The sequence below is a fragment of the Chenopodium album genome, chromosome 26 (assembly GCF_948465745.1).
Source record: "Chenopodium album chromosome 26, dcCheAlbu1.1, whole genome shotgun sequence".
Taxonomy (NCBI): Eukaryota; Viridiplantae; Streptophyta; class Magnoliopsida; order Caryophyllales; family Amaranthaceae; genus Chenopodium; species Chenopodium album.
Genome location: NC_137859.1, coordinates 33,334,964 through 33,360,744, shown reverse-complemented (window position 1 = coordinate 33,360,744; position 25,781 = coordinate 33,334,964). Strand labels below are relative to the sequence as shown.

Below are 25,781 nucleotides of genomic sequence, written 5' to 3'. Positions count from 1 at the left end.
GAGGCGGAAATTGTAGCTCATCATAAGTTGTGAAAATGTACATAACTTCTTGTCCATGTTTCATTACATTTACATGTTGCTTTAATCATCAATATTATCAACAGACTAAAATTGGCTTGACTCAAATGATTTGTAATCCTAAAATCGCACAATTCTACCATATATAAAAAGCGAAATGGGTGAATTTGGATATAAATATCACTTTTCAATTTTACTCTTCTCAATGTATCAAAATAATAATTTTTTAAAAAAACGATATTTTTACTTGGGATTTTTTGGGCACACAATAAGGCATAAAGATTCCTTATCCATAAATTTATTCTATCACTGTGTAAAATCTTTTCAATTTTCATAATTAATCAAACAAAATTAAACCGATGAATTTTAAAATTTATTCTTTAAGATGAGTAAGATTGAGTATGAATAGTGTCAAACATATTATCGAGATTTATTCATTCTAAGTGCTTTTTTTAGTTTATTGGATCTTGCTAACGAATGCCCCTAGGCGTTTGATAATCATTTAAAATATTTCCTAAAATGGTAGTATTAATATAGGAATGCATGCCCAAAATCACGAGTCAATCAGTCTAATTAATGTTCATTTCAAATAAATATCTATACTTTTAACTATCTTATCCAACATTCTCGTACATTCGTTAGCTTTTGCCAGAATTTAATTTGATGGACTTGAACATGAACAAAACCAAGATGACCCGATCCAAATCCGACCCAAGTATGTCAATACCCGATTGATAGCTCTCTCATTATGGCCCATGAATAAAGCAAATCCATATTCCAACATCAGTCTAAACTTTAAACTCTAAACAAACATAACTCCCCATTTCAACTGTAACCGAGCCCGTGATCTGCATCCTCAAATACTCCGACAAAACTCAGTGATCATGAACCTTACTACGACTACGAGTGGTGGACACACCAAAAGGAGGAGAGAGAAGAAAATGGGCATTTCAAGAAGACCCCTTCTTCTTGGATTAGCCATTGTTATGGCTTTAGGTTTTCTTGTTTACTTCCGGTTATGGATTCTGGATTACCGCATTTCTGCTGATGATACTGAATTGCTAAGGTATTCACTTTCAAACCAATTCAATTTTCATTATTAATTTCAATTTACTCGTTCATATACTGCTATTTCAGATTGGACTGTAAGATTATGTTATTGGTATTTTGAATGCCTGATAATAAATTCCTTGTTCATTAATTTTTTTTGCTTACAAGCTGTAATTTTGATTGGATTTTAGCTTTTGTTTAATTGTTTTGTGTGACCAAGTAAGAGTCAAGTTTAGGACGAGAATCATGTAGTGAAAATGAAAATGTGGCATGTGATTGATGTGAATTTGGAGCATCCGGAATTTGATAGTGTAATGTAACAATTAAGTCGGAAAATGGTATGCTTGATGTGAATAAGGATTGTCCGGAATTAATAGTCACATTGCTAATGTGATTTGAACTAGTAATGTGACAAAAAATTGGATGAGGGGAGCATTTTATTGCATTGAATTAGAACTTAGGAGTGTCCGTGATTAGCAATCGCATAGATAGTGTAATTTGAACTAGTAATGCAATTTGGACGGGGAAGTGAACCGAGGCAGTAAAGTGGCATTTGATATTTATAAAAAAAAACAAATAGTTCGTGTTTCAAATACCTAATGACGAGTTTATGATGAGATAGTAGAGTGTAAAACTACATGCCTCAAATGATCAATTTTCATGTTATTCCTCTCAACTTATTACTTCCAAGTTCCAACCTTACTAGCATTTGTGGTTACATGATTTTTTATACTGTATTTGAAGATGCATAGGCTTGAATTTCTCATCAGCTTTGGATGTTTTGGTTAAATAATGAGATTTCAAACTTATATGTATAGTTACGTAGGGTAATACTGTAGGAGCCAAATCATGATTTTTGAATGGTGGCTGTAGTGTTTCGAGTGTTACACTTACATGATCTGAATAGGACCATGAAAGGCTCTCACTTGCTCTTTCTTATCCTGCAGCATGTTTGAGGTCCATTGTGGATACATATTGATTTATTTCTCTCAAAAAAGCTCGAATTTTTCTGGTTTAAAAAAAAAAATTAATGTTGGTAATCTGCTTTTGACTTGGTAATGAGAATATTGCTGGAACAAGTGTATTGGTAATTGGTAATATGCCCCACTACCAAATAATTGACTTTTGTACGGGAAGTTCCACGAATTAAATTGTTAGTCATACAAATGGGCAGGAGACAATTCGATCTTGCCCATAGAGAAGCAGTGGATGAGTCAGCGGAGTGGAGGTCAAGGTTTGATGAGGAAATGGAGAGAGTCGCTGAATGTATGAAGGAGCTTAACGAGGTATGTTGTTTTTCTCAAGCTTTGTATTGTAATTACCAGCTAAATTTTTGAATATTATTGATTTCTCATTATCCTTGTCTTATGAATTTTCTGAGTTGGTACTTTTTATGTTGTATGCACTTTTAAATTGGTGTTCTACTAAAACCCATCAACATGTCAGAAACTCAGAAATCTTTGATTATCAGTGTTTGGTTCTGGCAATTATTTCTATGTATAATTATATTATTTATATTTGTTTTTGGTAACATATGTTTTACCAACCAATAATTGAGATAAGTTATGGCTGAACTCTCCTATGAATGGTTGCCTTGGCATTGGAGGAAACTGAATACAAGTGCCTATATACAGACTTATCTACTTCTAAGAAACCCACTTAGGAACTTATTGGTGCTAACTCTATGGAAACATGCCTGTTTAAATTACATGAATACAAGCAGCGGTAAATTTTTGAAAGTTTTTAGAGCACTTAACATTCCTGACCTAACCTGCCAAGTTTTAAGAGCACTTGGCATTCTTGATCTGTATTCAACAATTTTATGCCACACTTCTTGACTAAATGCACAACTATAAAGAATGTTCTATAGTTTCCAAGTCCATATGATATGTCCACAAAGAACGCAAAGTTGGTCTCATTAAAAATCAAATAGAAAGATCCTAACTTTGGTGGGTAACATTTACAAAGAGCCATCTGCTAGGTAAACAACACTCTAGAAGCCTCATTACCACAGAATATTTAAAAATTGTCTTGCTATCAATGTCAAGCTGCTGCCACACTACAGAGATACTTTGATGGTCTTGAGTTACTCAGTGAGAAGATTCTATATAAAAAGAAATAATTACATAATAAGTCTCCGAATTTATATCCATTCTAGGAACTTTAGGATAGCATTATAGAAATGAACCAATGATATTGCACATACTATTAGAGTTTGGGGACAAATAGCTAGTCTACTTTTTTGAGTTCAAAGCTTGGAAAGAGGAGATGGATGGATATGTTTTTTTACTTTAACTTTAGATCAATGGTGTCGAGTAGCAATTCTTCACCATCTAGGTGTGTGAGTAATGAAAAGAGATTTATTTAATTATAGTTGGACCTTTTCCAAAATTTATCTGGTATGATTTAGTCTCTTGTATCTTTGTATCAACTAAAATGGGAAACCAAAGTTATTACTCTACCGATTTGGAGTGAATAAGGATCTCTCTTAGAGAACAAGTTCACACTAGTTTTTGTGAAATCTGAAAAATCCTATTGAATTTATACACAATCTTCTTGGTGACGTGTAACATCTTATACATAAACTATCCTAAAAAAAACTATACTACTTTCCTAGGACTTGAAATAGAATTGTACGTTCCTTATAATCTGGTTCACACTTATATAATAATGATAAAATACCCATATTACTTACCTATGTATGATATAATGGTTTAATAATTTGGGTTATGTCATGTCTGAGTACGCATTTTTAGATCTAATGTTAGAACTGCTCAAAAGTGTGTGCACAATGAAGCAATTTTTAGGGTTCAAATGCGAAGTGTCCAAACTATTTGAATGTAACCTAGTTGCAGGCCCATGATATAGCTGCAATCCTGTGTGATGTTTGGAAAGATAGAGTGGAAGAATTAATGTATCCCATGTTAACTTTAATCAACAATTTTGTTGTATCTTGCCATGATTGTCTGTATTTGTGAAAATGTTGTTTCTGACCTTTAGAAGGCTCTCTGCATCAGCAAAGGCAGTCCTTCGTAAAGTAGCTGTTAAAAAAGGAAGTTTTTAATGTAATTTTCTTCTTAGTTTTATTATTATCATTCTCATTTGGGTTGTACCCTAACAAACTACAAATCCTTGCAAATTCTGCTGCTGGAATTATTTCATATGTGATATATAGAATACTCCTGTTCTAGTTAATTTCTGTTTTTCACTAGTGGACAGGTGTTATGGAGTAACAGTGGCTCTGTATCCTCCACAGTGCAATTAATGTTTGTCGTCTGTCGGTGAAAAGAACTGATCACACTCTTTTTAGTGTTGGGACTTGGGAGTTTGAATGTGAGGAAGTCTTATAGTTTGTGATAGCTGTCTTTGATACCTGATCCATATGCTTGTGGTGGAAAATTAGGAGATGAAAGTAAGGCTGGCAACTTACCACTATATGCCATTTCAAAGCTCAAACCATTTTTGCTGGAGGACTATTGGAATGGTGCAATGAAGCTTTGAAATAAAAGAAGGCAAACATCTTAAATTTATCTTACTTTTTGTGCTCTACCCAACTTGAAAACACTCATAGGTGGGGAACTTTCTTAAGGATCAACCTTATCTATTACTACCCTTTATCCAATTGTTCTATGAAGAGTAGACTACCTAGAAGATGAATTTCCTTTTATTTTAATTTTTTTATATGAGTTTGTGTTATATCCTTATTTGGAAATCAGCCTTGCCAGTTTTGTATATACTCGTCACTCGTATAGGCTCTTGCAACAATTCATTGTTTTTTTTTTTATTTTTATTTTTTTTAATTAACACCGTAATTTTTTTATGCTTAACATGAACTGTGTAGGTGATTAATGATATTATGCATCATTTTTTTGCAGTTAAAGGTGGCGAAGGACATGCCTAGTGTTGATGAAAGAGTTGAAAGGCTACAAAAGGTAACTTGTGTGATTTGATATTAATTTTACCTGTGAAGTTCTAGCTCTCTTTCTAAAAGGTCAGTGCAATGGAGTGTTATGTTTTGGTAACCCTTGCTATTCATATAGAATTTGCAGTGTCATAATTCTCCATTTTTGTGATCAGGAGAACACAGACTTGCGTGAGAGGTTAGTGTCTTTGAAGCAGGAGCTTGAAACTGTGAAGCTGAAGTGCAGGTCGCAGTAGATTAAGTGCATACAAGAGCTTAGTTCTGAAAGAACTATCTGACATTAAGATCATAAGAATTTCACCATTGAATATGCACATGCTGGAGTAGCTCTCAGATTTTTTCGAGTGAAACAGTGGTTTCTTGTTAGTAACTTTACTAACAATGATTTTGAGATAAGACAAAAATGAATTTTGTGAAAGCTAACAGCTAGTTTGCTGTCATGGAGGAAAATATCAGTTGTTCCTCTCTGGCGAAAATTGGCCAAATCATTAGCGTAATTCCCTGTATTTATTCAAAAATGAACACTTGGGAGCAGGTTTAATGTAGTGCAATGTAAATTTCTGCAACTCTCCCATCGTACTATATGACTGGTGATCTCCCCAAAATTTGTATTTGTAGTCCATGGAATTATACACATAGATTACTGGTCTCAATTTTGTTTTGCTCTGAGATTTGCTGACCTGTTGAGCGATGTGGAAAAATGACTTGTTTTCTTTTCATTGTTACGTCCACTGACTCCCCTCTATCAAACTTGCTTCATAGAAAGGCTTGAATGCATTCCATGGTTCTCTATATTGCCCACCAGGTTACATGACTTTGCTTGAGAGGTTTGAATGTTTTCAGCAGACGTAAAGTGTTCTTTCCAAGTGAGATACTTTACACACTATGCTATGGGTGCTGAGCCTCTACTGAGGAGTTAATTGACCCTTTTAAGATGGCTTTGAACTGAGGAGGATGGACCTGTTGATTGCCACGACTCGATTAAAGACATCTAAGATCAATTAGATACGAGTCACTGTGCTAGTTTTGAGGTTCAGTCTATTAGTGTTATGCAGGGTTTAATTAAAAGAGGGAGGCTTTGATCCGCCTCGTCTCTCTCTCAGGAAAAAAAGGCTAAACTCGGCTAAAGCAAGGGAGTAGTGAAAATCTGACAGGTACTTAGGCATGGAACTCTTTATATGTCAATGGGACTTAAACAATTTGGAAAGATTTTAAAAGTTGGTATCTATCAAATTACAATATTGAAACAAAAGTAAAAATATAATTTTACATTTACAGTGTTTGCAATTAGTGATATTTAGTAAGTTGAATAATCTTGATAATAAGCCAATACTAGTTCAAAGTCCCTTAACATCATGAATATATTGAATGTCCCTTGACAGTGTAGCCTTTAACAACAATATTGAGGGAAAGAAGCAATTATTTTAAGAGGCAAGAAACTGATTACTACCAAAGATAAAATGTTTGAATAGGCAATTGTGGGCAGAAATCAATCTGCCCTCAGAACCCTGAATATGGGTTAACAAAGAGAGTTACAATATTAACAAGACAAACTCTGGGCTGTAATTTTAAATAGCAGTTCTAAACATCCCATGTTCATCAAGATTGCATCAATTGGTTCTTTATGTACATTAAGACTTCTTCGACTTTAACTGTCCATGCCACTGAAATAGGTGAGTATCCTGTCCATGGATTTTCTGAGTTCCACCTGCATCACCAAAGTGGAAATACATATTCGTCAGCTAAGAAAAACAAAAAAGATTTAGGGAGAGGTTGGAGATATAAGACAGCATTTGGACTAACTTTTTAAGCCCTTGATCCATTAGCGTATGCCCTGTGCAGATGCCCTGTGTCTCAACCCTCACAACCCCTTTTTTGTATGTAAAAAGATCAGGTCTCACGACAGCTACAAAGCTAACAGGATCATGAAGGAATATACCTGCAGAGGCATTTGTTAGTATTGTGGTCCGTGTTAAGAGATCAAATCTGATCACAATATTATTTTCCAAATGTTCACAAAAATTGCTGCAATTCCCAGTAATATTACGGGTCATGATTGAGATTAATCTTATGCCCTTCCTTACAAATAAGGGACGAATAGAATGGACAACTATCATGATAGGTATATATAAAATCAAGACTTTGAAAGGACAACTCATTTTGAAAGGACGGTATAAATGTTTCCAAACACTTCTGTCAAATAAATATGAAAAGAGAGCTAGAATTACCATGTACACCGTCTGACTTCACATGCCAATCTCTGTAAAATTTGCACATATCAGTGACTAGTCGAGTATGTCTTCCTTTTGATTCCCTTAGCCCATGAAGATCAATGTCTGATATCATAACAGAGTTCAATAACAATTAACATATCAGTAACAGACAGATCCTAGAGGTACTGAGGTAAATAATTATTATAAGGCGACGTGCATTGGTGGGAACTTCACCTGTGAATTTGACTTGAGTTGTGATGTTAATGCCAACAACTGTTATATTTGCTCCTGAAGTAAAAACTACATCAGCTGCCTCAGGGTCCCCATAAATCTGAATCAAGCACAGGCAAAAACCAACATAGGTTTACATTGAATCATAAGGATTTGGTAAAGATTCACAAATGACAAAATTGGAGCAACTTAAGGAACTAGATATAGAGAAAATGAAAGTATCTTGCAGTATCACATAATATTCAACAAGCTGTAAAAGGGAAAGAGGAGTCAGGAATTACATTTGCTTCAGCAGCAGGATTAACATTTCCAAGAGCAAAAAATGCACCTCCAAGAATCACAATTCTTTTCACTTTGCTAGCAAAGGAGGAATCACTTTTGATTGCCTGCAATCAATAAATGTGTCATGAAATGTTTGTACTTGGTGAACCTTAAGACAAACAGAGAAAAAGCAGACTCACCAGAGCTAAGTTTGTTAATGGCCCTAGAGCAAGTACAGATACTTCACCAGGGTGTTCAGAAACCTTATCCACCAAAAATTGTGCAGCACTTTTCTCAATCTTTTTTGCCTTGGGAGGTGATAAATTTATATTGCCCAGTCCATCAGCACCATGAACGAAATCAGCAACACGTGGCATGCCACCCTGTTCAAAAAGACGACCACTTAAATTAGGTACAGATACTATTGACATACATGAGTGCCATAAACTCAAGAGCCCAGAGATATAATCTCAGTATTGATAATAAGACAAGTGAGCATTGATCTCATATAGAATCTTAAGTTCCTCAATGAATTCTCTATACTAGATCATTAGGTGTGGCTGTGTGGCACAACCAAATCGAGGGACTATTATATGAAAAGAAAACTCCATGAATTCCTGTATTGATGTGCTAAAGGAATGCTGCAACATGAGTCATTTTAGGAATTCATTAGATTATTTTACAAGTTGATTATACTGCAATAGAGAGCTAAGAGGGGCCAACAAAAGCAGGTTGCATTCGAGTGAGACTAAATGAAGATAAGTAAAGCAAAAGGACCAAACAATCACAATCAGAAAAGCACCTTAGTACAGAATATAGATCATATCAAGGGCAGGGTAAAAGCAGAACTATAATCTAGATACTATACAAAGATAAAACTCAATCTATATGCTCTAGGACCAGAACCTCTATTAAAATTGATCGTCCAAAAAACCAGTAATCAGATCACGCTGGTCTTAGCAGTGTAGAAACATTGTTGTTTTGGTTATTTTACTTTATGTTAAAGGTTTTAAAGAGGTTGAACAAAAGAATTTCTATAATTTGGAGCCAGAAGTCATGTTAAACTAATCTGGCTTAGAACTAGAAGAAATTCAGGTATTAACAGCCAATCTAATCTACTGTCTCAGTTGTCCCCCCACCCCCTTATCTATCTAAAGGAAAAAGTTTCCTTCCTGTAGAAGTATCAGTAGACAAGTTGTAATTAAGACAAATAAATTTACCATATGCTTATGAATAGACAGAAGTATATGCATACATTCTGCTTAAATAAGAAAAATCGAAACAATAACTGATTATCAGTTTACATAACATAAGCTACAAGAATAAAAGCAGGGACAAAGTGACAAACAGCGTTGCAAAAATATGGTGAGGTTGTAGAAAATTCATCCTACCAGGAAGAGGGGGGGGGGGGGGAGGGCTTCTGAACAATAATAAATGAAGCTTTGGTAGTCAAACAACTAGTTCAGGAAAAAATACCTTCAGAGGCCCAGGACTGCCCTCTGCAACTGGAACATCAGGATGACCTGCGATCTCACACTATCCTTTTGCACATTAAAAACAGTGAGTGCTAATGAATCTAGAAAATATCTTTGCTAGGAAAAAGTAATTTAAATATGACCAGGTGAAAGCAGCAACATACCAAGAGTAAAGCATTTCGAGTGGCATCCTCTGTCATGACATTTCCAAATATTGTAGTCAACCCAATGACATTCACCTCTCGAGTTTGAAAGGCCATTAAGATGGCCATGGTATCATCTATTAAGAAAACAATTCTATGTAAATATATATGTAGTACATATGAAAGAATGAATACAATTGTACAAGCACAAATCCAAAGCATAGTTCAGAAGATGAAAAAAAGGCTACAGAATGCAAAATCAGAAGAATGCACAGATATCCTTTAAGAGGTAAAAAATTCCCAAATTAGCACCAAATTAAGCAGAAAGACCTATTTAAGCTAGTTCAAGTTTCCAAGAAAGAAGAGGTATACAAACCCGCAAGCCGCAACAAAACATGCAAGCAAAAGTTTCAATTCAAATGATTTTGTTCAAACATTAACATTATAAAAACAGCATCAAACACTACATAAAGCCGAATATATAAAGAATTTGGTGCACTAATCCACCACAAGGGCGCGAGAATAATCTGACAGAGGGGATGAGTATAAATAGTTTAGGTCCATATCTGTGATATCCAGAATCTTATGCTTGATTTTCTACGAGGATTGTGAAACCATCATAGAGAATAAAGCTTATTAAGGAACTAGGGAATTCAGGTGACAAATAAACTTACACGCAAAGCATGTCTAAGAAATACAAGTAGCACGGATAACCACCTAGACATTATTACTTGCAATTAATTAGCAAGGTCAGAACCACATAATACTTAAAACACTATTGTAAATCACATCTTCCCAATGGTGAGTATTAACATACATAATTCTCATGAATTAGAAGTCGATTACATACACATCTACAATCGCCAGAACACTACAGTAGTATACAAGTTATATGAACATAATAATCTGAAGGCATCAGCTGATAATACAACAAGTCACTCGTGAGCAAGTTTACAGCTTTGCATAATAATGGGCACGTAAATTTTGATAAAAATTAACAACCATCCTCTGCTACTTTACTGTCAAATTACAACACTATCCAATATCCAACGAAATCTTGTATACCAAAGAGAGTATTGCACGCAACAGGCTTAGTCACCTTAAATCACATATGGTGTAAAAAATCAACTTTCACAAAGAGATAACAATTATGTAATTTGAAACAACACGAATACACCCGTTGCATACAAGACCAACTATAACTATCTTGTGACATGTGTAATTTGTAGTTCACTTGATCACTTCTAACTCACGTTAAAGATAAATTGGAATTTAAAAGGTTCAAAACTAACTGATCAAACAAATTACCAATAAGCTTTGAGTTCATCCTCTTAACAATTAACAAACAAAAGGCAAAAATATAAACACTACTTTAACCATAATCCAAAAGTATCACTTAGATAAAAATAATCATATTAATCCAAAAGTATCACTTAAATAATAAAAAAAATCAAAAAACCCATGAATAATTTTCAGTAATAAAAAATACCCATCAATGTAATTCTAATTATAACCCATAATTCGGTATAAATTTCTTGAATTTCAAGGTCAAAATTAAACAAAAATTAGGAGAGAGAAAATCACCAATTCCGGGATCAGTATCAATGATGAGCTTTTCACACTTTGGAGAAGAAGAATCATCATAAAAATTAATCCCATTCGAAATGCTTCCTCCAAAGACAGAATCAACAGACTCCTCAATCGTCCCCATCAAATCAAAAGGTTCAAATTAATTTTTAAGGAACTTTAATTTAAGGAAAAAAAAGTGAGTAAAAAGTTGTGAGATTGAAAAGGGGATTAAAAAAAATTCCAAAGTAGAAAAATTGGATCTTCTTTATCCCCTTAAAAAAAATCAAATCAAAACAAAGTGACACCACAATCTTATACTTCTTATATTTCTGTATGATTGAGGATTTTGTATTTTTATATGATAACAAAAAAGATAAAATTATACAGAAATTTTGTTCTTTTATCTTGAGTTTTTATTGAGGTTTTTGTAAATTTCTTGAAATTTTTGGTTCTTCTATCTTTGTGTTCTGATTATTTGAGGGATTTTGTATATTTATATGAGAAAAAATAAAAATACATGTTGTTTGGAGGATCAACCAATTGGATTTATACAACTGCGGCGAATGAGTCATTGACAGGTAATCTTATGTCAAAAAAGAATTATGGGTTACGTTAACCTTTGTATTATTCTATTGTTGGTAATTACCTAAACCCCCACCTTCTCTAATGATTCCTCAATTAGTCAATTATCATGTGTTTATATTATTGATGTCTTTAAAGATCTACAAATTTGCAAATCACATGGCTCTTCTCCAAGTAACTTATACAAGTAGTTAAATTATTTTTATTGATTAATTGGAAGGATCAACATCGAAAACTCCAATTATGAATTGAGTGTAGAGACTAGAGAGCGACAACTTTGGCTAATGTTTGGTCAGGATTTCTCTTCATCTCAAGGTTAATTAGTATGAAGTTGACCATTGAACTACTACCTCCGTTAATTTTTACTTGCAAACTTTGGAATATCTTATATCCCATAAATAATACCCCAAAGTTGCAACTAAAAGTTAATGGAGGTAGTATGTCTTAGTATGTGTCTTTAATAGCAAAAAAAAAGACTTTTTTTTTTGTAATACATGTCTTATCATGTATTTTTAATACCATTCACAATAACTGTAATACAGTATTAACTCGGGGTATCATCCGGTCCCAAAATTAGTTTTAATATTACAAAAGGTTATGCTATTTAGTGCTGAACTATTGATTAAGACTGTATGCTATTCACTTTATGTAAATAAAATTTAACAAAAAAAAAAGAAAAAAAGAATTTCCTGATTTTCCTCTATTTCTTTAAAATTGCAACATTTGATTAACACATGTACCAATGCATAACTTTTAATATTAATATCTAGTATGATTATATATTAATGAAATTTATGAAAACTTTTAAAAATTGTGCTCAAATTAATATATGCAGTAGTCAAATTGTTAAAATTAATATATGCAGTAGTCAAATTGTTAAAATTTAAAGAAATTAAAGGAACTTTTTTTTTTATGTATAAGAACCTGAACAAATTTTTTATTTAAATATAATACAAGTAACTTCTATTGCATTTCTTTAAAAAAAAAAAGTAACTTCTATTGCAAAGTAATAATTAGAAATTGTTGATTTATTTACAAAATATGCCACTAGATAAATGTTTTTTTATTTCTATACTTTTAATATGAGTGAATACATTCATTCGTAAGAGATTCTCAAAATCATATTGACACAATATTATTAAATGAAATTATAAAAACTCTCCATTTAACATTGTCTAGTCTCAATATGCCTATTGAGAACAATAAAAAAGTTAAAGGAAATATGAAAATTTTAGCTTTAAAATGACTTTTCTTTGTTCATCTTGAGATATATCCTAGTTGACAGGGTATAGTTGGAAACTATAAGTAACTTAAAAGGGTCTCCCCTTTATTAAATGAGAAGAAGAACGAGAAATAAAGTTTCATACAAGTTGCTTAATCCACTGCATCTTCCTTTTTGTGGATTACTTGTTGTTTAGAGCTTTTTATATTTTAGTCAGCAACTCCAATGGTTGTAGCTAGGGATTTGCTTGCAATTTAGAAAATTCCTTAGCTATTAGCTTAACCATTGGAGCTACCAAATTAAATTAGCTTGGTCAAGCAAATTAGCTTAGCTAGGGACTAATTTCTTGAGAAATAAACTTGCCAAAAAGATAGGTTGATAAATTTATAAAATTAAATGTAAAAAGATAATTAACAAATTGAGACTCAATTAAGTCATAAGCAACTAGTTAACCATTGGAGTAGAAATTAGCTACAATAGTGATTAGCTTATAATCTTATGTGGCATAACAAGCTAATTTGTTAATTAGCTTACCATTGAATCCGTTAAATGAAGTATTAATTTAATGTATCATATAAACCGTTGAATTTGATTTTTCCAAAAAAATGTCCAAATATTCAATTGGACAATATCAAAATTCAAACTAAATTCAAGACTTGGGCTCACGGTTAGCTACCTTTAAACTTCTCTTTCAAAGTCACCTCTGAATCTTTACTTCTTAACCGATGCTTGCCTTTCAAAAAAAAAAAAAAAAAAAATGCTTAGTTTAGGGTTCGTTTGGCATCGCTGTGGTTTTCTGTTTTTTAAAAATATATTATATATGTCACATAATGAATTAAAAATTATTTAGACTTATTAAAATCATGATTATTATGGAAACTGACAACAGAAAAGAAGAAACACCTTTTTTCTGTTTCCTGTTTTTGGTTTTTAGTTTTCAAAAAAACAGAAAACTGAAAACAAAAAATGATGCCAAACAAGCCCTTAGTACTTGGTATTTAATTAGTCTTTTTCTCCCTAATTTGTTATAGATAGCTAAATATAAATAACCCTCATTCTTAACTTGTTTTACTATTAAAATATAATGGGATTTGCGTAATAGCTTTTAGTCATCTAGCTCTAATCACAAAATCTATACATTTTACTTATCCATTCATAAGGTAGAATTCTAAATAAAACTAGAATTTCATGCCTAGAATGTTTTACATCAAAGGAAAAATGGATATATTTCTTAAAATATTATAATATCCATTTAAGTAAATTAAAAATTATACCAAAATTTTAAAAATTGATTTTGACACAACCCATTATGAAAAAATACAATTTTTTTTATAATCAATCAAAAATGCACCAAAATCAATTTTGCAAAATTACACAACTAATGTAAATTTTTATCAACTTTGTTTTGTTTTTATTATTTTAGAAAAGAAATCAGATGACTTCAAAAAAATTACATTATTTGCCCTAGTTAAAGTTTTGAAATTTCAAAACGTAAGTTTACTCAATAGTCAATACACGAGACCTGACCAATTCTCCCATCTACAATCAGTAGTAATGTGGATCATACTTGTATAACTTTCCAATTGCATAGCCAAAGAGACGGAGTTTAACCAAAATACAAAGGGCATGACAATGGATGCTCAGTTAATGTTGACTACTTACGAGTAATAGTAATATGCTACACAAAGCTTCACATCTCTCCAATCTATCCCACCGTTTTCTTCCTACATAGGAGTATATTGAATATATATGCAAATGTTTGAAATGCTGTAAATTAAGAAACATTACCTCATATTCCGATCATCCAAAATAATCTCCCTCTATACCCACTCATAAAATTAGTGGTTGGTATGCGACTAAACTCTTCCTTGACTTCCCTAACCGGCCTTCCCCTCCCCTTTACAATTCCCCCCCTCAAAGCACAGATGCTATTCGCTAACAGTTGGAAATCCAACAGTTCCGAACCAAAAGCTAGATACACAGCATCTGTACTCCCCAAAAAAGGCCTTCAGGAGCTCAGAGTTAGGTCACATAACCCGAGTTACAAAAATACTTGAGGCCAAATAATTTGAGTCTCAAGAGTAGAATGTCACCAATATATAATCTGAATCAAAGGCGAGTCAAACAAGACTCAAGATCCCACGACGTTGGGAGTTGCTTTAGCCAAATGCCCTTTAACATTTCCAGTAGCTGGTCCAGCAGAGGTTTTATTGTCAGCTCCAGTGATAGATTTTTTTATCTGCCCAAGGAAGATGAAAATGAGAAACAGAGTCAAGGCAAGGACACATTAGAGAACAATAAAGTTAAATCCACAATGAAAATCATCAAGTACCAGTGCTAGGCGCTCTTTGTGGACATCATTAACCACCTATGGAAACCAAAATAGATCATTAATATGATAAATAAATTAATAAAAGGAAAAAATTACATGGATAACCCTAAATTTCAACCACATGCCAAAAAAAAAAAAATCCCCACCTTTACATTATTCAGGGAATAATCCCGAGTATTATAAAACCTGGTTAAATTTATCTTTACTGTTATTTTCCTTGTCTTTGTTGGGTCAGCTATTGTATATAACAACACTTCTGATTATTTTCATAAAGCTGGAATTATACTTGAATAACAGAAAGGTGAGATTGATTAAGATTATCCATGTCAAATTTTCTACTCCCTCCGGTTACTTTTATATGCAACTTTGGAGTATTTTATATCTCACAAATAATACACCAAAGTTGCATATAAAAGTGATCGGAGGTAGTATAAAGTATATTTCATGTATTGCTCTTTAGCACATTATCTGATACTCCCTCCGTTTTTAAATACTTGCTCCATTCCTTTTGGACACGCATGCCGATGCTAATCTTTGATCACTAATATCTTTAATTACCAATAAGTATAAATTCTAACAATTGAAAATTATTAATCTATTCATTGAGATGATTCCAACAAGTACTCACAAGACTATATTTTTTCTTATGTATAAATCACAAACATTAGTCAAAGTAGGACAAATGAATAGTGCAAAAAATAGAAATGGAGCAAGTATTTAAAAACTAAGGGAGTAGTAGCTTACTGGTTTCTTATAGGTCTTAATTTCATCTCCAGTAAACCCTGGAAGAGTCATATTCCAGGTTCTTTCTGCAATGACAAACCACATTCACAAATTAGGAAATAGACAAACTAGATATTGATAGCTTAAAAAGTATGATGACAGAACATATTATGTATATGTATTATCCACATGTCACTGACCTAGATGCAGCAATATATCCTTTGCTTCCAATGTGTTTGACTTCCTATGTTTGGCCAATGAGCAGCCAAATGTCGTAACCTGCTCAAAAATGATGCACAACAGCATTAACATATTAATTTGATGCATGGGAGATTTGAGTAAGATATACTAAAGATGTTTCATGATTGATTGACAAGAAGGGTCAGTGAGGATGCAGCTTCCAGGATGTCAAGGGAGAAAACATGCTTCAAACAAGAAGAAATTTGAAAAAAGAAATTGTGAAACAAAAGGAGTACAACATATTACTAAATCAGTTAAGGAATTGCATTTATCAGTAGTACAAACTGAAACACAGTATGGCATTGAAGAGAGCTTTACAACCAGAGAATATGAGCATAAGCAATTCAATGGTTAAAGAAATAGTCAAACTAGCTACATCCATAATATTTAACACCCTTTAATATAAGAGGGGGGGAAAGGGGTCTGTACAGCATTATCTGCACTGTCTAATATGTACCAAGGCAATTTTGAAAGCTTAATTTAAAAAATTGACAAGTCCATAAAATCTTCAGCAATATCGATCAATAAAGGAAGTGAAGGTTAAAACTCAAAGGTTATCAGAATAAAGGAGGTGAAGGTTCAAACTCACCGAGTCAATAAAATCTTCAGCAATATCAACCAGAACATCTTCAACATCGGGATCTAATTTCTCAGATGGATCGATCTGTTGATCAAGTGCGTGAACTAAGAATATTCAGAAATCTTGACCAATGCAACTATGCAAGAGCAAAATAGATGGTAAAGATCATTCACCTGGTTCACAAGCTCCTGAATGCTTCTCTTGCTGAGGATTGTGCTACAAGGTTCAGAAATTTCTGCAGCATTTACATTCTCAATAGGGCCAGAATGGACAATGCCTAATTGCCCCGTTGCAGGGGAGGGAGGCTTCTGATTTGCTGATCCCTGTACCCTGACAATTTGTTGTTGATTAGGTAAAGGTTGCAAAACTCTTGATGCTGGGAGCTGCTGTCCATAATTCTCTTGAGACTGATTTGATGCTGGAAAATGTTGCTGTTGCTGCTGCTGTGGAGATGATAAGAATTGATGTTGCTGTTGAGAGGGATGTAATTGCTGTTGCTGTTGAGAGGGATGTAATTGCTGTTGCTGTTGCTGTTGTGATGGCAATAGTTGCTGTGGTTGGGAATTTGCTTGAACAGGCTGAGGTGGCTGTTGAGGGATATGAGATCTCTGCGGTAGTGACTGGGGATTCACCTGGGGTCTAAAAGATTGAGAGGGCAAAGGGGGGCGCCCTTGTTGAGCAGACAACCATGGCTGGTGTGGAGACTGCTGAGTTTGTGATGTACTGGGTGTTGATGTATTTGGTGAAGCTACAGAAGAGGCCCTCAACATGCCATGTCCTTGGAAATTCTGCATATTTAGAAAACAGATGGCGTATACCACATCATTACATTGTCTAGGCACAGAAAGTAGATTACAAAGACATTACATACAGTGAAAGACATGTGAATAAAAGATGCAGAAATGCAAAAACTTTTTATCACCACAAGCCCACAACAAGCAGCCAAGTATATATGTGGCAGATACAACCAATAAAATTTTACCATTAATAATGGGAACAAGGAGCATGCAAAAAGAAGAGCATGAGCAGTGACAACAAGGGCCAAAAGGAGAAAGGGGTATATAAATAAGCTGGTTGTGAGCAGAACTCCCCTTTGGTTGGGCCTTCAACTAATAATCAAACTTCAAGTGTAAAATTATATAAGCCAACCCTTAAGTAGCATTCATCAGAACCTTAAACCTTAAATTTTCCCTAAAAAACATAAAAACTAAAGAACTAAAAATAAAAAAATCAGTCAAACCTTACATCCAGTATGAGGATTCATATACACACTCAATTTTCAGCATTTCCCCCTTCTAGATTTGCTTACATTTTAAAATATATAGATATGCATTCACAATGATCAACAAAAGCCAGTAGAAGATGTTGACTGGAAAACAAATTAGAGCTTAAGAGTGGTTCTCTGTGACACCCGTAGTTAAGGGACTTTTGTGATCAAAGCCCCACTTAGGTATAGTTTTGCGCTAATATACGCTTAGTAAATATAATACTCCCTCCGTCCCTAAATTAAAAGCCTCTTTCTCTTTATTATGTGAGTAAAAAATGTTAGAAAGAGGCTTTGTATTAAGGGACGGAGGGAGTATTATAAATTTATAATAATATCATGTAGAATTGTAGATATCAAAACAAGTCACAGACATCAGCTGACTTTAAATAGAAATAATGAATAATCCAAAGATTGTGCAGACAGCTACAATGAGCGAAGAAAATAACTTTACATAATAATAGAGGCCAAGACTCAAGAGTACATGAACAATCCAGAAATACATTATCACATTCCCTCTGACAGTAAATTTATGCAACACATCTTTAACCTGATGAAAGTAAAAACTCTCAGTCTATTTATTCATCCAGGACCTGTACAAACACTTCAATACCCAAGTCCTTTTAACAAATACATCATCAGGTACCTGACAAGCTGAGTACTCAAAATAGATACGTGTAATATATTATTTGAGCACCAATCAATCCATCAATTTGAAATCATCAAGACTTACAGTGTCATCTAATTGAATCTTGTGTACAAAATTAAACATTAAATACTCTACTACTCCATTTATTTAGAGCCAATTGAAGTATAATCTGTAAATAAAAAAAATAAAAAATAAAAAAACCTCACTCTCATAGAGTCATAGCCATAATCAAATCTTAGGAGCATATGTAAAGGGGAAAAAAAAAAAAAAGGAATATCAACGGAATTAAATAAGAACCAAAATCGTGAAGCTCATAGACATTATCCTTCTCCAAAATTACAAATGATTTGAAATGTAAAACCACAAGTGCACATTATTTGCTGAAAAGCAACAAAGGCGCCACTTCATAAAATTTTCACTCCTTAGTTTCAACGAACATTTTCCGATAATAGAACCCACGTTGCTCTTGGCCTTTTGTTCAACTATATATTAGTGCATAGTCTTGTAGTTTGGTACAGCGTTAAGATCTCCAATTCATAGAATATTTCCATCTAAATCAGCTAGCTCCTCTCCTTCCACTTCAACTAACAAAAAAGAGAGAGTTTACTTTCACATTTCAAGAATGCACTTCTCCTTGACCTACTTTAGAAAGCCATCAACAGACTTGAACTTGCCAGGATCCAATACAATAAGCTCCAACAAGAGACAAACACAAATGCCAATACCACAAAAAGAGCAACTAAGGATAAGGACCTAAAAGGTCTATGATTAGCAATATATATTGTTTGAAACAGTGCATTTCAGAGAAATGAAGAATGAATACGAGAAAGAGTGGCCTCTAGAAAGGTCTAAATCAGTAGCTCTGAGAAATTAGTGTTAATACCCTGTCAAGTTGCAGAGCTTCCAACAAGCTAATTTGAATTTTTTAAATTTAACCAATTGCAGAATTTTGGCTAAGCTAAGCACTACACACACCTCCATATCATCAAGAATTTCAGCATTTCAGAAATAATGTCCCAATTCTTTGCATTCTCATTTCTATAAACCACTTCAAATTATGTAGCTTTCTTACTACAGCTGTTGTAAAGAGGGGAACCGAAACATCAAAGGAACTCCATGCAATAACATCATCCAAAATGTACTCTAAATCCTTGCCCCAAATTGTAACAAGAAATTAAATACTTTAACCTTGTCAAACTCCATCTCCAAGAAACTAGGTATTTTCAACAACCTAACCCAAAGATTGTGTCTTACATTGGAGACTTTCTTCCAACGGAAGGCTACCTGCTTAGGTGTTAGGTCATATCAAACGGGGACTTTATCTTGATATCTTTCTTAAAAATATAAATGAATTTCATGCCAATAAAATTCAACTATATTAGATGGAATTCATGGAAAAGTAGAAAACCTTCTACAAAAAGTATTTGGATATTATCCTGCAATAGCTGCACTTGCCAAAATGGCGTGCAAAAATGAAAAATTGATATGAAGACTTGGCATAGCTCTCCAATAAGTTCAACATTCAACTATCTCCCTCCAGGTAACATGCAATCCGTCCTCACTAAAATAGCCAACACAGACATAAACTCATGTAAAGATCTGGCATTACCCTCCAATAAGGTCAACATTCACCCTTCAAGTGGAAGAGTTTTTGTAGCCCCATACAACAATGCTTAAACAAAGGCATGCAACTATGCTCCTCCTTTACTAAAATTGTTCATAATATAGCATGCTCCTCCTTTACTAAAATTGTTACTAAAATTGTTCATAATATATAGCTTTCCCTACCTTATAAAAAGTATGAGATTACTCTTATGAATAGTGTAATGCCAATTACATCCTTCAAAATGTGCATTTACATGTTTAGTTTATTAATATGTACAAGTTTTTATTTTGCCTCCATTAAAGTTGATTTTTTTTTTTTAATTGGCTTTTATTATTGTTAATTGTTTTTTCATACTCTTCAAAATGTGCCTTTACATGTTTACCCTTATTAATATGTACAAGTTTTTATTTTGCCTCCATTAATGTTAATTTTTTTTTTTTTTTTAACTTGGCTTTTATTAGTGTTAATCGTTTTTTTATTTATATAAAAAAAAGTATATAGAAAATTATGAGGACATTTTTGCCTCTAAAAAATTTTGTTTACACATATTATGTTATCAATGTAACCAAAAACAAAAACAGCTTCCCAAACAAGACTAGCTACGGCGCGCGTTAGCCAGTTAGGGGAAAAAATCTTATACAAGCTATTCCAAATCTATAAAATTTAAAACCCACTTGATGGCAGGACAATGTGAAGTACGCAGAGAGAGAGAGAGAGAGAGAGAGAGAGAGAGAAATGAAGAAGTTCATAACACTCTTTGTCTGTATCACGCTCCCCCACATCATTCTTATCATGACATAGCCGACCTTTCCTAGGTGACTTTCTTGATAACTCAGCCAACTGAAAAAAAAAAAAAAAAAAAAAAAAAAAAGTATGCCACCCCACTATAGTTATTTGCTATAGCCCTCCGTTTTTCTCTTTCTTCCACCAAACACAATACCACATTATGTAGGTCAATTGGTGATTATTAAATTAAAATACACCTTTAATAAAATAATAATGACAATTCCCACTTAGTAAAAATAATCAATATGGGTGCCTATTTATAGATTCTTTTTTTTTTCTAACTTCTAGATAAAATGTCATTGAAAATTTTTTAGTCATAAATATAATTTGAAAAATCTAAGCAACATACAAGTATGAAGCCAAGATTGGTATGCATGCAACATTAGCCTGCCGGACAAACTTAAAATTTGAGATTATTTTGGCTAACGCACTCCAAAACAGCGACTTCACAAGTACTTGGGTTTGCAATTAGCTTGAAACAGTTAATTCCATGAGATGGTACAGGACCCACTCATACATGAATCAAGACATGATTGGTTCATTGCATGAGTAATTCATAAACTTGTCATTACATAAGCTCGAATTTGTATACTTCAGTCTTCAGTATAGCCTTCAAACTTATGTCATGAATATGGTCCAAGAACCAATTTTTATAGATAAAATTTATTCACAATTCACAAATAAAAAATAATGAGTGGACCACGTTCATGTTAACATGTCTTTACAAGTTCATGAACTATGACATGATTAAATCATGACTTTATTCAAGTTCATATAGAAGTGGCACTACATGAACCGACTATATACATTCAATTTCGGTCATATTTTTTTGCACATTTTATTCAAAAAATATGCACATTCGGTGAAAATTTTATGCACATAAAATCCTTCTCATCTTTCTCATTTTAAGGAACTTCTCATTCGACCCTAAATCTATATATATTGGTTGTAAATTGAGCATGAAACTTCACTCATCAGAAATTATTTTTTTCCAAAATTTATTAACTCTTATATGAACTCAATTTCCCTAAAATAAGTGAAAACAAGTTGGAATAGAGGGCCTAGTATGAAATCTCTTCAACAGAATATTTCCAACGTCATGTAGTTTAAATTCTATAAATAAATACCCAAATAGATTTATTCACTTTTCTCCATTTGGAATTCTTTCCTCTCCATAAATTACTTATGATATTCTTAATTTCTTCTTTGCTAATTAATCAAGGTAATTGCTCATTTACTTGTTTCCATTATCATTATTGTTATGACGATTAAAATCTAGTTATTACTAATCATTTTTGTTATGTGCTTTGATGATTAATAAGCATAAGGAAACGAATGTGGTGGTATATAGCACTAATAGGAGAAAGTAATTGAACTACTTTTTATTAGTTCTAGAGTGGGGTGGGTGTTGGAGAAAGAAAAAAAAAAATGTTATAACATAAACAATGTGAAGAGGTAAGAAAGAGCAAGAGAGGGAGCCATGGAATATTTGTTTTAGTTAATGATAGACATCCTCTAAGGAAAGATGAATAAGGTTACAATGTAACGAAAGCATAAAGCTCAAATAACTAATGTTAGCCTTCCACCACGTATCTTACTGAATTGAATCTGTACATATTTGAATATCTCCGACTCCGAGGACTATTGCCAAGGGACATGATTTATGCTATCATAACTCAAGATAACGTTTTTTTTACTGATCTAAATTACATATAAGAGACAAACCCCTCTCTTAAAATCCAACCAGGCAAGTAGACACAAGCACCAGGTACTGAAAATATTCAAAATTATTAATTCACAGACAATGCAAAGACACATACTTCAACTAGAACCGTCCACAGTAAAACTAGGTGCATCAACCAACATACAGCCTTAATTTTTAACTATTGACTTCACAAAGAAAAGCACCACACTTGCAGCAAATCAGTCCTTACGAGCATTTTATTAATTTGCAACCCTCTTCTTTACTGAACGGTGGGCTGCCTGTTTCGAGCGTTTGGAAAGTGATATGTTGGAGGAATTAAAACTTCTTGTTGGGCAATTTTAAGAGCTAGGAATAAATTTGTGATTGAAAGGGAGATAATGGAGCCCTTGAAGACTTTTGAGTATGCAAAGAAGATTATTGATAAGCTACATTCTGGTTGTGCTAATGCAGCAACTACTTCAAAGGGTGGGTCGCACATTGTTTCTCATCTTCTTTGGCGCCTCCAAGCGCAGGTCAAGTAAAGGTGAATGTGGGCGCAGTAGGTGAGGTTGATACGGGATTAGGAATTGTTCTTAGGAATGAAGGCAGAGTTATGGCAGGGGCATCAATTCAGTTTGTTGAGATTTGGGAGCTGAGTACTTGCATGGCTCTAGAACTAAAAATGAAAAATGTTTCTGTGGAAAGTGATTGTCTTCCAATAATTCAAGCTTTGAGTGACAAGAAGAGGGGTGGCAGCAATCTGTTTTATTTTAGAAGCTATTTATGTCTTTTTATCTAGCTTTGATTTGTCTTTTCGTTGTTAAGTGTAGTGATAATAAGGTTGCTAATAGTTTGGCATATTTCCAACCCGTGGAGATTGGCAAATGATTATGGGTAGACCAGTGTTTGAAAAAGCATGCGTGCCTAGGCGTTAAGGCACAAGGAGATAGGGGGTAAGCGCTTATTTAGGCCTGGGCGAGGCGTTATTAATAAGGCACACCAGAGGCGCACCAGGCGCACCTGAAACAAATTTCTGCCAATTTTATTTTAACTGTTTATATAGTGTGCCTCACTTCAAAGAGGCGCACTGAGGCGTGTCTTAGGCGCACCTAGGCGCTGCATAACCCTTATCGCTTCATCGTGCCTTGAGCTACTTTATACATTGGAGTAGACAATATTCATAAAAGTATCGAACTATTGATGTGGTAGCTCAGTCAGATTTATCAATATAATTCCAATTGTTGGGTTTTTTTTATAGAAAAATACTTCCTTTATGCTGGTTGTCCACTTCTTATCCAGACATTAAATATAGTAACTATCTAAAAAGAAATTTAAATTATACCTAGATTCACAAGATATTCCCATAGTATACTAGGCTTGATGGAAAATATGATTCTCCTAGCTTCTAGTCATTCTACCGCTTAATTCGAGGTCATTGTTGTTGTTATTGCATTTCTTCTTTATAACAAGAGATAGTGAAGAATTGAAGATGTGAATATAATACGTATTTACTAATAAGAGTTGCTCCTCTTCCTGTACTGCAGCTCTAAAGCTATCTGTTCTCAACCTTATACTTAAACAAAAGATACCAAACAAATGAAAAACTCACTGCAATTTACTAACTGAAACACTAAACCTGAACTTGGTACTGATCTAGTATTATAAAACCAATGAAGAAGATCCAAAGAAGCCAAACATAACCTGGGTCACAGAAGGCATATTATTGGAAGTAGTCTGGGGTCTAATTCCAGAAGCTGCCTGCATTGGTCTTTGCTGGTGAAGAGCCGAAGACGGAACCCCACCAGGCCTTATTTGAGAGCCTATCATCCCCATGCCCGGCATTCCATGCATTATAGGCCTTGCCTGCAAAACATTGCCACACACAACTGAGCATATGGTGATCACAAAACATGAAATGAACACAATTAAGCATGATCAAATATTACTTCATCAATTTCGATTTCTAACATACAAACCAATTCTAGCTCAAACTACAGCAATCTATAAACATCATATATCTAGGCATTCTTCAGCACAATATCAATTTTCAACCCAAAACCTAAAACATTATTCATTCTAAACCCCCACAAAAATCCAGCATCGACCCATCAACCCCGGAAACCCGAATTCCAGTATTCGACATCGATCAATCAAAAACAAATCAACCCAATTCATGAAATCACGAAACATAAATCAATCAAAAGCACAAACATGAACAAATTACCGGAGAAGGGGAGGAAGAGGGGACAACAGAAGGATCGGGAAGACTGACAGGATTGCGAGGAAGAGCAGCACCATACTGAACACCAAAAGCGGAAGAAAACGAGGCGGCGGGTTGAGTCGGACCAGATGAAGCATGAGCAGGAACCCCAATAGCAATGCCACCCCTCTGCGGCGGTGGAGGGGCAGCAGCAGAAGAATTTGATGACTGAAATTGGGAAGAGAAATGTGAATACTGGGATGTGGGTTGTGACCATGCTGGTCTACTAAACGCAATCGGTTGCTGTTGTTGCTGTTGTTGTTGGTGTTGCTGTTGTTGCTGATGTTGCTGTTGCTGGTGTTGTTGCTGCGGGTGTTGTTGGGGGTAAGAAGGGTGTGAATTTGTGGGGTTCAGATTAGGGTTTGAAGGTGGTGGTTGTTGTTGGTGTTGTTGCTGCTGCTGTTGTTGTGGTTGTTGCTGCGGTTGTGACTGGGGTTGTTGCTGCGGTTGTGACTGGGGTTGTTGCTGCGGTTGTGACTGGGGTTGTTGCTGCGGTTGTGATTGGGGTTGTTGCGGCGGTTGTGATTGGGGTTGTTGCGGCGGTTGTGATTGGGGTGGAAGAGAGGGAGTAGACGGTGGTTGTGACGGCGGAGGTTGTTGCGACGGAGTTGGTGGTTGAGAAGGAGAGGGAGAAGGGTCGGTTGGGTGTGAAGTAGTGGGTTGTGAAGAGGGTGGTGTTGGTGTTGGTGTTGGTGGTTCCATTGAATTAGAGTGTTTTTTTCAAAAGAATTGAATTGGGGGGTTTTTGGATGAGGTGAGAAGTGAGAGAGTATTTATATGAATTGAAGTGGAAAGTGACAATTTGGGAGTTCTAGTACTAGACTTGTGGCTTTTGTGGGGGAGGTTGTGCTCTTTGCCTCTTTTTATGGATCACTTGTAGTCCTTAATGCATTGTAGAGTTTTGTACTAATAAAATCTGGTAAATACAAGTTTCTCTTATTATTAACTAGATTAGACTCGTGTGATGCACG

The 25,781-nt window shown here is 34.2% G+C and overlaps 3 protein-coding genes across 4 annotated transcripts; 1 reads left to right on the top strand and 2 right to left on the bottom strand.

Moving 5' to 3' along the window:
- The first annotated feature begins 825 nt into the window (after positions 1-825).
- On the top strand, positions 826-5,709 carry LOC145618527 (uncharacterized). The gene is made up of 4 exons (XM_081673297.1): positions 826-1,084; positions 2,243-2,354; positions 4,944-5,000; positions 5,146-5,709. The coding sequence occupies exons 1-4, from the start codon at positions 903-905 to the stop codon at positions 5,224-5,226; spliced, it is 432 nt and encodes a 143-aa protein (XP_081529423.1). The 5' UTR covers positions 826-902; the 3' UTR covers positions 5,227-5,709.
- Positions 5,710-6,409: 700 nt separating this feature from the next.
- LOC145617349 (uridine nucleosidase 1-like) lies at positions 6,410-11,304 on the bottom strand. The gene is made up of 9 exons (XM_081672040.1): positions 10,898-11,304; positions 9,335-9,450; positions 9,172-9,231; positions 7,896-8,078; positions 7,716-7,820; positions 7,438-7,534; positions 7,219-7,326; positions 6,794-6,929; positions 6,410-6,698 (listed from the first exon to the last, which is right to left on the bottom strand). Exons 1-9 carry the CDS (start codon positions 11,022-11,024, stop codon positions 6,590-6,592), a joined length of 1,041 nt encoding a protein of 346 aa, XP_081528166.1. The 5' UTR covers positions 11,025-11,304; the 3' UTR covers positions 6,410-6,589.
- Positions 11,305-14,241: 2,937 nt separating this feature from the next.
- On the bottom strand, positions 14,242-25,558 carry LOC145617720 (transcription initiation factor TFIID subunit 12-like). Of its 2 annotated transcripts, none has more exons than XM_081672462.1 (8): positions 24,775-25,558; positions 24,252-24,413; positions 16,735-17,349; positions 16,571-16,645; positions 15,942-16,020; positions 15,763-15,827; positions 15,019-15,054; positions 14,242-14,925 (listed from the first exon to the last, which is right to left on the bottom strand). In XM_081672462.1, the coding sequence occupies exons 1-8, from the start codon at positions 25,510-25,512 to the stop codon at positions 14,818-14,820; spliced, it is 1,878 nt and encodes a 625-aa protein (XP_081528588.1). In that variant the 5' UTR covers positions 25,513-25,558; the 3' UTR covers positions 14,242-14,817. The 2 variants fall into 2 exon arrangements, with proteins under 2 accessions (XP_081528588.1, XP_081528589.1); XM_081672463.1 differs by having other exon boundaries at positions 24,823-25,558.
- Positions 25,559-25,781: the final 223 nt, after the last annotated feature.

Coding starts and splice junctions, on each gene's coding strand:
- LOC145617349 (XM_081672040.1), bottom strand. CDS start 11,024: ATGGGGACGATTGAGGAGTCTGTTGATTCTGTCTTTGGAGGAAGCATT. Junction 7,821..7,895: donor CATTAACAAACTTAGCTCTG/GTGAGTCTGCTT, acceptor TATTGATTGCAG/GCAATCAAAAGTGATTCCTC. Junction 6,699..6,793: donor ATGGATCAAGGGCTTAAAAA/GTTAGTCCAAAT, acceptor TTGGTGATGCAG/GTGGAACTCAGAAAATCCAT.
- LOC145617720 (XM_081672462.1), bottom strand. CDS start 25,512: ATGGAACCACCAACACCAACACCAACACCACCCTCTTCACAACCCACT. Junction 15,828..15,941: donor GGATATATTGCTGCATCTAG/GTCAGTGACATG, acceptor TTGTCATTGCAG/AAAGAACCTGGAATATGACT. Junction 14,926..15,018: donor ACAAAGAGCGCCTAGCACTG/GTACTTGATGAT, acceptor TTCCTTGGGCAG/ATAAAAAAATCTATCACTGG.
- LOC145618527 (XM_081673297.1), top strand. CDS start 903: ATGAACCTTACTACGACTACGAGTGGTGGACACACCAAAAGGAGGAGA. Junction 2,355..4,943: donor GTATGAAGGAGCTTAACGAG/GTATGTTGTTTT, acceptor ATTTTTTTGCAG/TTAAAGGTGGCGAAGGACAT. Junction 5,001..5,145: donor GAGTTGAAAGGCTACAAAAG/GTAACTTGTGTG, acceptor TTTTGTGATCAG/GAGAACACAGACTTGCGTGA.